This window comes from Limanda limanda, chromosome 18 (genome assembly GCF_963576545.1).
Source record: "Limanda limanda chromosome 18, fLimLim1.1, whole genome shotgun sequence".
NCBI lineage: Eukaryota > Metazoa > Chordata > Actinopteri > Pleuronectiformes > Pleuronectidae > Limanda > Limanda limanda.
Window position 1 is genome coordinate 11366900 of NC_083653.1, and position 11895 is coordinate 11378794.

General features: G+C 40.4%; 2 protein-coding genes across 3 annotated transcripts; one reads left to right on the forward strand and one right to left on the reverse strand.

Moving 5' to 3' along the window:
- Positions 1-3013: 3013 nt before the first annotated feature.
- On the forward strand, positions 3014-6287 carry baalcb (BAALC binder of MAP3K1 and KLF4 b). The gene is made up of 3 exons (XM_061090958.1): positions 3014-3194; positions 5350-5549; positions 6123-6287. Exons 1-3 carry the CDS (start codon positions 3014-3016, stop codon positions 6285-6287), a joined length of 546 nt encoding a protein of 181 aa, XP_060946941.1.
- Positions 6288-7338: 1051 nt separating this feature from the next.
- On the reverse strand, positions 7339-11179 carry nme6 (NME/NM23 nucleoside diphosphate kinase 6). Of its 2 annotated transcripts, XM_061091736.1 has the most exons (6): positions 10976-11179; positions 10714-10810; positions 9842-9944; positions 9577-9616; positions 8307-8467; positions 7339-7887 (listed from the first exon to the last, which is right to left on the reverse strand). In XM_061091736.1, the coding sequence occupies exons 2-6, from the start codon at positions 10804-10806 to the stop codon at positions 7736-7738; spliced, it is 549 nt and encodes a 182-aa protein (XP_060947719.1). In that variant the 5' UTR covers positions 10807-10810; positions 10976-11179; the 3' UTR covers positions 7339-7735. The 2 variants fall into 2 exon arrangements, with proteins under 2 accessions (XP_060947719.1, XP_060947718.1); XM_061091735.1 differs by lacking the exon at positions 10976-11179 and having other exon boundaries at positions 10714-10944.
- Positions 11180-11895: the final 716 nt, after the last annotated feature.

Consider the following 11895-nt stretch of genomic DNA (forward strand, 5'->3'; position numbering starts at 1 on the left):
TTTTACCGTGAATCATATGTATTCATTTGTGTGTGTGTGTTTGTCTACATGCATATATATAAAGAGAGAGACATACACATATTCAAATGTCTATATTCATATATGCACACACATATACACATATATGTTTCTACAGCCTACACTACCTACTAGTACACTGTATATGTATGTCTATGTATATATATTTATCATTATTATCAATGATTATTTAATTATGTATATATATATATTAATTATCAGGAAACTTCTAAAACATGACTCAAATAGCAGTTTAGTGGATAAGGAGCAGAAGACCTGTGAGCACAGAGCAGCAGAATACTATATTATTTTAATGTTTCCCTTGCTACAGCTGTGGTAACTGTGATGTTACTGGAGTTAAGGGACAGAAACCTTCTTCATGACAAGAGGCTGAGAGGTTTGTCTGTTCCCTCATGAGCCAGCCTCCTCTCCTCCTCTTGTCTCCTCTCCTCTCCTCTCCTCTCCTCTCCTCTCCTCTCCTCTCCTCTCCTCTCCTCTCCTCTCCTCTCCTCTCCTCTCCTCTCCTCTCCTCTCCTCTCCTCTCCTCTCCTCTCCTCGCCCTCTCCTCTCCTCTCCTCCTGCCCTCTCCGCTCCTCTCTGTGTTTGTGGAGGAGACGGACGGACGCTCGGTGAGTAATATACCGGAGGAGGAGGAGGAAGAGGAGGAGGATTGTCGGTATTAACAAACATGTTACTGCTGTGTCTGGCAGGAGGACACGGAGGAGCACCGGGGAGAGACGAGCCAGCAGCGACTCTCCATCATCACCCTCATCATCCTCAGTAAGCCTCCGTCTTCCTCTGTGCGCATCGAGCCGCGTGTTGAACTGCGTCGTTTAATACGTCGCTTCTTGCGTCCATTCATCCTCATGTGGTCAGTGTTTTGTTTCTCTGTGTCAGCGGGGGTTTTCCTCACGGCCCTCAGTAGACATGACTCTGGCACTGACGGAGGATTTAAGCCACATAATGTTACCACTGCTGATGAACGTTCCCTGAACAGTCCTGGGAGAGACAATTCGACCCGGTGCAAGGATCGATAGGAGGCTCATCGGTGGAATTCAGACCTCATCAACAACTAAAGCTGGTTTAACTAAGACCCAATCATCCACAGAGAGCAGTGGTCATAGGTCCGAGACGAGTCATGTGATTCTACGAGGGTGCATTGATTTCCTCTGCTATCCAATTATAGGTATCATGTTCATAGATCGAAAGATAATTTATTACCTCATTCATTCATTTCTTTAATTTTTGTTTTTATCAGATCCAAGGGGTGTTGATGTCCTCTGCTATCCAATTAAAGTTCTTATTATGGAGATAGATAGATAGATAGATAGACAGACAGACAGACAGACAGACAGACAGACAGACAGACAGACAGACAGACAGACAGACAGACAGACAGACAGACAGACAGACAGACAGACAGACAGACAGACAGACAGACAGACAGACAGACAGACAGACAGACAGATAGAGGAATCATTTTTTTGGATGGATAGATACATATGTATCTATATCCGTCTATATACATAGATGCACATGTATATACAGTATGTGTATACGTACATATATACACACATACATATAGATAGATGTTATTCATCATTGAATATGCATTATTACATTTAGAAATCGGAGCATGAATACAAAATACTGTGCATGCAATGAATTACAACCTGTCAGCTGTTTCAGTATCCACAGTGATAAGATGGTATCATGTATTTGTAGAGCAAACCTGAAGAAGACATTCAATATTTTATGATGGACTCTGACATGAAATGACATTTCAAAATATCGATAAAGCCACCTCCTCTCTCTCTGTCTCTCTTTCTCCCTCTCTTCTTTTCTAACAGGTGACTCTATGTGTTCATGATCTTCAGCAGCCTCCTGGGTAATATGGATTCCTAGGCCTGACTGACACTCACAGGATGCTGCCTTCAAATGTTCTGGAAGACATGTATATGTGAGTTGACGGCGAGGGGACCACTCAGCCCACTCCTGGAAGAACAAACGTAATTTGGAGACAATAATCCGGCATCATATGAGGGCACGGGGTCCCACAGCTGTGTGCTGTGCTGTGAGTATTGTTCATGTTGATGTCCTGTGAGATGGTATCTGATCAAAAGTCCAAATTAAAGCGATATATACTATTTACTGTAAAACTGCTAATAATTATTATTTTCTGTAAATCTATTGATTATTTGCTTGATTTGTTGGATTAGAAGGTGTCAATCACAGATTCCTTTTTTTACAAACAAAAGTTACTATCACATAAGACATATAAGAAAAGCAGTAAATCCTCACACCAGAGTCTGGAAATAGCTTCATTCAATGAACAATTGCTTAATTGCATAGAAGATTGGATGTCAAATGTATGCACTATGACATTTCTTTCCCTTACTTGTCCTAGTATTATCTGTCATTTAATGCATATTCATTATTATTATTAGCCCTATAAACCTGCATGGTGCTCTGCCTCTCAAGCCCAATACTGCTCGAGGTATCTTCCTGTTACAACTGAGATTTGTCTCACTCCTGTCGCCTGGAACTTTGGGGAAAGTGGTGAATCTGAAAATAAAGGATAGAGTCACCCAAGATCATTTCTGTTATGCTTAAGACTGTTTTCTTTATTTCTGGTTATCTGCTTGTACTGTTTTCTTACTGTTTTGTTTGATTATTGGTTTTATTTACTTATTTATATTATTTATTCTTTTATGTCTTTACTTACTTACATATCATTTTGAGTTCATGTTGCTATCTCAGCACTCACAAAAATGGCCATTTAGCGTTTATTATTGTTAATGATGTAGCCTATATGTTAGTGGATTTCAATTAAAAGGACACTATATACGTGTAGAACTATTCTTTTTCTCCCAAGAGGAAATAAACTGCTTCTATCTTCCTCTGTTTGAAGTGTAATCCAGTGTAAATCTCTTTCCCTCTCTTCTGCTCTGAAGAGAAGTCCAGCTGTGAAGTGACGGAGCCCTGCGGGAGAGCGATGGGCTGCGGCGGCAGCAGGACGGACGCTCTGGAGCCTCGCTACCTGGAGAGCTGGACCAAAGAGACGGAGTCAACGTGGCTGACCAGCACCGACACCGACATCCCCCTGTCGTCCATCCAGAGCATCCCCTCTGAGAACTCCGAGGCCGGCTTTGCTTCTGAGAAAACAATCAGCCCGGGTGAGAAGAACGAATTAGGAGCTGAGTGGATGGATGAATGAATAGTGATCTCCTAACAGGCACAGGCAGGAATCTAGCTGCTGAACTGATTAATAAAACACTCATGGTTGTATAAATTATGACTTCATTAGATTCCCTAAGCAGATTACAGTGTACTTGCAATTCCTATTTTATTCTATATTCTATGTCATAAGCATGCTAATGTAATTCACTTGTGTGCTTGGCTATGTGTATTTACGTCTTTGCACCAAATGCACGTTCGTCATTTTTAATTGCTGCATAATGAGGGTTTTGATCAGTGGGACTGTTTGAATGTATCTCGGAGAGTTCAGGCTTTGAGTGGATCCTATTGGATTAGCAATGACAGCATGTGATAGGTTATGCATGACAAAAGGAAACCATTATGCAAAAGATAAATGAATAATAAAGAAGGGTTGTGTTGACCATCATTCTCTAGCTGAGGATTAAAAATGACATGACGATGTGTAAAACATCTTCCCCGGACACATCTTTATCTCCTCAGAAACACAGGGATCTGTCTGTCGTTTTCCTTTGTGCCCCTTAATTTGTCTTCCCTGAACTGCGTCTGCACTCGTCTTTGAAGCCAGGGGGAGATGAAAGAGTAAATGGAGGAATAATGGGTTACATCAGAAGCCAGTGTGCTCAAACAGGCCTTGGCTCTCTTGGCAACCGATAGAGCTGTGATTGAATCCAGACAGAGGAGCCTTGATGTGATTGTGAGGACAAATAAAGCATAGCATCACTCCGAGGGGATAAAACAGATCCAGAATTGGCCAGATTAATCAGCACCTTGTAACCACAAGGACTTTATCAAAGAGTGGTGCCGCAATATGGTGCCTGACATGAGCATCTGTTAGATGTGGCACAGAAGCGGCTACGCAGTGATGCAGACTTTGCTCTGTTTGTGTCGTGATGACAATGTGAGGAATGCCAACATCCAATACGCCACAGCTGTGTACACATCAAATACCCTTCAGAGGGATGTTTTTGTTGTGTTTTCCATAATTGCTCGTGTTGGCACAGTGGTACAGCGGTTAGAACTCTAGTATCACAGTTTAGCCGGGGTTTGCACGTTCTCCCTTCGTCCAAACACATGCAGATTGGTGTCAGGTTAACTGGAGACTCTAAATCGACCATAGGTCTGAATGTGAGTGTGAATAGCCCCCAAGACCCCCTAAAGGCAAAGCTGTACAGATAATGGATGGATGAATTAATCACACTGTATTCAAATTAGTTCAGTGACAGCAGTTGGACACCTATGAGCTGTTTGTATGCTGACTAACACTCTTTGATTTATAAAAATGTCCAATTCTGCATCTGTTTCAATCAAAAGTTGTGATAATTGTTAGATTGCCAGGATTGGAATGCACTTTTTCCCTTTTTTCCTATTATTTTAAAATAAGAGAGCAGTAATGAATCAAAGCTCTAGTGCTGTGTTCTGTTCCAGAGGTTGTTAGAAAAATATATTTGTTTGAGCCCCGGATTTCTTCACTCTGTAGGTCCTGGAAAAAACGCAATCCAGTTTTAACTTTCGGTTTCAACACCCAAATGACTCACTTCCCATTTCAGATTGCACCATATCAATAATCTCTGGAGTTGCTCTCTTTTCTATTGTCAATATCATTTTTGTTTTTATAGAAAACACTTTAATCTGCCACCTCTTCTCTGCTTTCTGATTCTTTAATCCACCTCTACTATAATAACGTGTGTATTATACCATTATTCCTAGATAATCCTTTGTTGTTCTCCTGCCTCCTGCATGTTTGCTTCGCTCATATCCGATTTATCTTCATTGTAATCCAACTGTGGTCGATTACGATGCTGTCTGGAAATCACTGATTTGCTTGCATACTTTTGATTTAAAATGTTCTTATTTTAAAGCATCTGTACTATCACACCTATAAGCCTCGAACCCATGTGTTACTTGAAAATCCAATACACACTTTGAATCTTAACAAGTGCTCCACTTTTGGCAGTAATCAGAAACCAGGTATGCAAAGCCAGCAGGTGTGTGTATTGGGACTGAAACTACATGATTGGTCTACAAGTTGAAGGCGTATTAGTCGGTATCAACAGGAGTCCTGTGGTTTTGGTTGTTCCAGGGAACAAATCTTAAGTTTTTGTTTTGCTGCAGTTCCAGATTTCTTTGATGACGGCCTCCCTCCTCCTGCTCAGGCGTACCTGAAGGTCTGCTCCGCCGTGTCGGAAGTCAGTCTGAATGATGTGAAACCCAGCAGCCCTCCTGCCATCCTGCCATCGCCGCCCAAAGAGGAGGTGCTGCCTTCGTCTGGCACCACGGTGCAGCGGCGGAGCGTTCTGCACACTGAAGAAATCGTGAGTCTCTCGCTGGATGTTTGTAAATGTCGCTTATTAATTTCCTGCTTCTCTGTCCTTTCTCCAATTATTTAACATAATGAGCTGTAGGAGTCCCACTTGTGGATAAAAGGTGTAAAACCATAACTTTGTTTTTAATATCATGCTTATGTCCCATTTAGAACGGAAACTATTTATCAAATGACATATTAGTTTATTAACAGATGATAAGATGCAGCTACTTGGACAATTTGATAATTGCGTTGTTTGTATTTTAAGTGTAAGAAGGAAACATTTTGTGCTCCAGCGTCTCTGTTAGAAATTAGAAATTTGTGGGTCATAGATGGTATTAAATGGATTCTTGGCCAGACAAAACAAGACATCTTAAAATCACTGCAACCTGGGAGGACATTATATTTAAATTTTCCAACAATACATAGCTCAAATTCCCACATTGTCTTGCCAAATTCTGGCTAACCCTAACCCCGAACAAGTTTTAGTGTCAGTGTTAGTTGTTAGTGTTATTGTTAGTGTTTAATGTTAGTAACAAGTTCTATTTACCATGTCCTCTCTTTCATTCCCCACCATCCTCAGACAAAATGGCAGGACAATCGGATGTCCACAAAGCAGGTGACCATCACGGTGACGCAGAGCATCCATCAGATGGACAAGAACGGGAAGGTGAAGAAGTCACTCACCACCTACGAGGTGATGAAACCTGTGGAGAGTCTGAAACAGGTGGCCACACAAAACACTTGAGAGGATGAAGCCAAAGAAAAAATGACGACTGTGAAATAAACAAACTGAAAGAGTGTGAAGGCTGATGAAGCACAAGAGGGACGTGTGGGACTCGGGATAACGGAATATTTTTCTCATTTTCTTAAATAGCTTGGGCCATTTTGTAGATAATATCATGCAATGTATTTCTATGGAGCCTGTTGCCAAAATGTTTCGCTGTATTTTGACACTTTGAACACATGTAAGACATAAAAATATGTAGTTTGTTATAAAAATGAAAATTTTGCAGGACATTTGATATCAGACCAAAAGTAAATGAAGAATTCACATTGTATCACAGCAGATGACCCGTTTTGAAAATCATTTGGCAAATTCAAATTTCACAAACCACATAGAATTTAAAAATTTAAGATGCTTTTAAGAATAGATATGTGTAAATATATCCTTGCAGTGTTATTTTAAGTAACTGAATCTTCACATGGCATAAATACTTTATAATTTCCGTTATTTGACACTGAAATGTAGCTGCTGCTGTGCTACAGTCTGCGTGGCTCAGGTAACAGAACTTTGGACGACTGCAATGTTTACAGTGAAGTGACAATGATGATGTAAAAACTGTCTCACTAAATTGTGTTGATTTGTACAATAGAGTCGATTGTGTTTTCTAATGACAATAAGTCTAATAAACCATTTACAGACTTTATTTTAAATTACTACACACGGCGTGGAAGGAAAATCAGTTTTTTTAATGAAAATCCTGAAATGATCTATTCCACAGTGAATATGTTGGACTTTACTTTGAAAAATCTCCAAATCTATCCAGTATAAATGTTTATAAATGATATTCAGTATGTAGGTAGTCTGAGAGGTCCTATACAAAGGCATATCGGTCCCTCTCTGAACTTATTGAGCAAAGTGTTTTTACAGTACTTTGAAGTATCCTGATCAATTTTCTACAGTAAAATCTCCAAATATTTACAGTCAATATCACATCATCACCACAGCACCTGCAGATACAAAACAACACCTGAATTAATTCAGTGCAATATTAAGTCAGAGCCTTTTCCACCAGTTTATTTATTGGGTTTTCAAAAATATATTAAATAGGACAAAGAGATAATATTCAATGTCTGAAAGATGATGAGAATCGAAATAAATGATAGATCAATGCAAAAGTATCTGTCATATGGATTTCGATTATAACCAGCCTTACCACAGTCCAAGCAAAACGACAATTAATTTGCCTGAATAATAATAATAATCCTTACAATTTCAATAGGGCCTCACCTGTCAGTGCTCGGGCCCTAATTACTCATGCAGGGAACATTTTGGCACTCGGAGGAAGTGACGTAAACAATATACAGGCGTTCTCACATTATTACATAAAACATGTGGCATCAGGTGGACCAGCAGCTGGTCTTTATCTTTGAGTCCTTTGACCGGTGTGTTGATGACCAGCAGATCTGGGGTCAGCTTTGTGCTGAAAGTGTGTGGATCTGTTTTTGATGATCGAAGTGTAACTCTCCAGATCTGAACGACGGCTCCTCTTTCTCCATCCACTCGTCCACACAGAAGTCTGGGAAGAAGAAACTGATTTCTCTTCGTGCTGATTCAACAGAATCTGGAGAAACGATCATAAAAAAAAATCAGGGTTTGGAAAAACTTTCTAACTCAATAGTCCAGTAAAAAGAAAAAGTTGAAAATTTGCTTTAAGAAGCCAAACTTGGTGTATTGTTGAATAATCAGACCATCGAGAACTTGCTACTGAATAAAATGTGTCATGAATAACTGAGAAGATAATTTATTAACTTTATGCAAATATCGAGACCAATTTTATGATAGAAACGTGTAAAAACAATTCATAATTCGCTAAATTTCATAATGCAACATGTTGAAAGATGATTTTAAAGCTACACCTGATGAAGCTGCAGTGTGTGATGTGATAGCCCATGAGATACTGCTGGGGTGTAGACCTACTGTATTTAGCTCCAAGTGAAGCACTAAGGACTGATCCATTTAAATCCATGATCTGTTTCCTACCTGAGCCGTGGGCCGTGTTCCGTGTGTCTGTGAGTCCAAACTGGCCCCTGATGGTGGCGGGGGAGGTGTATCTGGCTCGGAACACTTTGGTGGGTCCCATCAGTTCTCTCCAGTGGCGTATTCCCTCCTCTCTGGCTAGAATGTACGCTCGCATCGGACCACTGTGACCAAAAAACACAACAGTTTAAAATTCTGTTTCATAATTGAATGGTTTCCCGCCTGACATTTCCCCTCAATCTGAGGAGGGCTGGTTAAGACAGGGTAAAAAGGGTGCTGTTTTAAATGATCCTTGTGGTATTTTGACCAAAATATGTTTCAGACATTTCATTAAGACCCCAATGAACCATATCAACTGTGGTAAAATGGGCATAATATGTCCGCTTTAAGTAATTAAAACCAATCTATTAAGGGCAATAAACCATTGAAGATACAGTTGATAAGTACAACCATAAAATGACAGAAACCACCTTTTGGAAGAATATTTCCCGTCTGCTAACATGGAAGAGGCGGAGTTCAGGACCTTTACTACAGCCAGCCAACAGGGGGCGATCAAGATGTTTTCACTTTCTGGGGACAGCCATGTCATCCAGCTTTATATAGAGTCATTGGTAGAAACAATGGCGGAACTTTCCTCATGTGTTTATATAAACAAAAACAAAAACCTAAATATTAAATTTCCACAAATTGGCTTCTCTATCTATTCACTCGAGGACCTCCTGAGAGGACAGCTCAGATATAAATTACATGTCTGGCATACACACATATATCAGTTTATCAGCTTAAGGGAAACCGTGCCAACAGGAGCTGACAGGCTAAAGATGCTTGTTAATTTCCAGTAACACTCTGAACACCCAGAGAAAGTTTGGTGTGGTAAGTACTGATTCACTGCTGTGATGAGAAACAAACGTGACGATGTGACTAAAAAGCACCTCTTGCAGTGTTCAATGCATGTGGAGCCATTATGAGCCGGCTACACGCCAATTTTCCGGAAGTTGCTCCGGGGGGTGTTGTGCTTAACATGGCACTCGGCTGACAATTGAAACTCCTGTAGTGAAGTTTCAGAAAATAATTCTTTGGCGACTTGCTGAGCATGAAATAGGAGCCCTGTCGTCTGAGGCGGGCCTTTTCTGTGCCAGCTCATTGGGTTACGAGGTATGAGAATGTCCTTATTATTCCATTTCTAGTACATGACACAGAAAACCACATTTATCCAAAGTCATAAAAGGCATGATTTGCAACTTGCACATTTACTGTGTGAAGTGGGGCTCACCTTGCCATGAATTCAACAAGTCTTTGATAGAAGAATCGCCCTGAAGCACAAAAGGGTTCAGTTTAACTCTTCAACAAAAAAAACGACAGGAGGCTGTTTTTTATTCTTTCTTAGTGTGGCTACTGTAGAATGATGCATCAATCGTTTTAACCAACATACATCTACTAAAACAGCAGCTGACTCTTATGTGTAGTCATATGGAATAACTGGAAGGATCGAAGCAAGACAAGAACCACAAAGAAACAGAAATGAGGTGCATACACACCTGAATGTTCAGCGTAGAACCTCTCGGAGTCCTGCGTCCTCCACACGAGATCTTTGTGTCGAACGATAACAAAGTTGTTGTCAAGGATTCTCTGGTGAAGAGCCTGAAAGAGAAAAAGAAACATATTCATCGTTTCTGAGTCAGACTGGAATTGAGTAAACAACTTATTTATTAATATATACTGTTTGAATCACACAGTAAGAAAGGGCATTGCTTCATCAAAAATAAAAAGGGAAATGGGTATTTTTGCACGTGACCAATCATGAGTCAGTCTCACCCATCAATGACTTTTCACCCCGTTTTTAATAGCATCGAATACATAATTATAACAAAACTTATTTAAGAATAATAATAGAAATACTTTGAGTACTTTGACTTTTTTGTTTGGTCCATGTCCCATCTGTTAACAAAGAGGAGGTGGGATTTATGGCGATGGAGATGCTTTGGCTTCACTTTTAGGGAACAGTTACGTTGTCCATCTTTATATATACTCTATGGTTTTGACAGAGTACCGGCAGGATCAGCAGTTTATTTTGAAGAGAGGGGCAGCTAACATAAGATCTTCTCCCTTTACTTCCACATACAATGCACATGTATGACTGCAGGTGAAATGTAACAACAGCAGGGGCCCTACAGCAAGTTTTCCCCGATCACTTGAAGGGATAGCTCCACCGAAAAATTTAAATCCACCCATTATCTACTCAGCACTATGCCAGTGGAGGTGAAGTGTTTGTGTCGATAATGAATAACTCAAATTTTTGGGGTGAACTATCTCTGTAATCCTGAAATATCAAAACGTCCACCAGGCAGCATTGACCAGTCTCTTTGGCCTTCAAACCCAAACAGTGTGAAGCTGATGTGTCTGTACTGACCTCCGACACCAGCGGGTGAGCCACCGCGTCAGGTTTGATGACCGCCAGGGTGAGCTGCAGCACTTTGGACAGACGAGCAGCTGTGAGTCTCATGGTTCTGTAGGCACAACACAGGGTGACCATTACACATGTGCCTGAAGGCAGCAAACACAACAGTGTCCAGTACGTCGTGTTGTCATCAAGACACAGTTAATGCAACGTTAATCAGATTAAATCCCGTTGATATTTCCAAGTCAGCTCTGAATTAGTTACAGATACAAACCTACGAGCTGTCGGGTTTTCAAAATAAAGGTCAGCTATCACAGGAAAACCCACTCCGTCGCCATTACTGCGGCAAATAGTAACGCGTTACTCTATGTCGCTAAAGGGCGTCTACGGGTAACATTGATTAAACAAAATGTTCAACAAAAGGAAAGACGCCGGAATGTTAAACTGAAGTTAAGGTTAAATATGGTTTTGTCGCTGAATGGCTCCTCGCACCGTGCGGTCCGTTTGTAAATACTGTCCCCGGAAACTGAGCCGCCACACGAGGTTCCCACTGACATGAGGGAGACACTTGTTGAAATAGTTATCGACATACAGCCGTTATTAAAGATGAATAACTACATTTAACAACAACCTAGAATGTGTTCAGGTTGATCACCGACAACAAGAGGAGTGTTGCCACACAGCTGAGGTCACAGGAGGGATTTACTCCCTTGCATATGGGCCAGGTCGATAAACATAGATTTAGATTTATTTCTCATATAATGTCTTTTTACTTTTAGATTTTTACTCTCTCAAAAATCATGTGTAAGTAAATGAACATATTAACTATAGGCACAGCTGTCCCCAAAATCTGCCTTTACAGATAAGGCATATTTGAGGCAGTAAAAATTAAATAATATTAGGGGCTGAAAACACATGTCTCATTAATAATGGTGGAAAGAGGTACATGCCTGTACTGAATAGCAGTTTCTCTGCGGTTATATGAGGTTTAATCACAGATTCAAGTTTTTCAAAATGGAAGTTATGTTTTTGTGTTGTTGAATATATATTTTCCCCAAGAGCATGAACTTGCTCACCACCAGTAGTTTGACATAATTCAAATCAGCCATTGATCCATATCTCCATGTTACATCAGTTACACTGGACAGAGATCATCATATAAAAACTCCTCTGAGCTTAATTGGAGTCATAGAG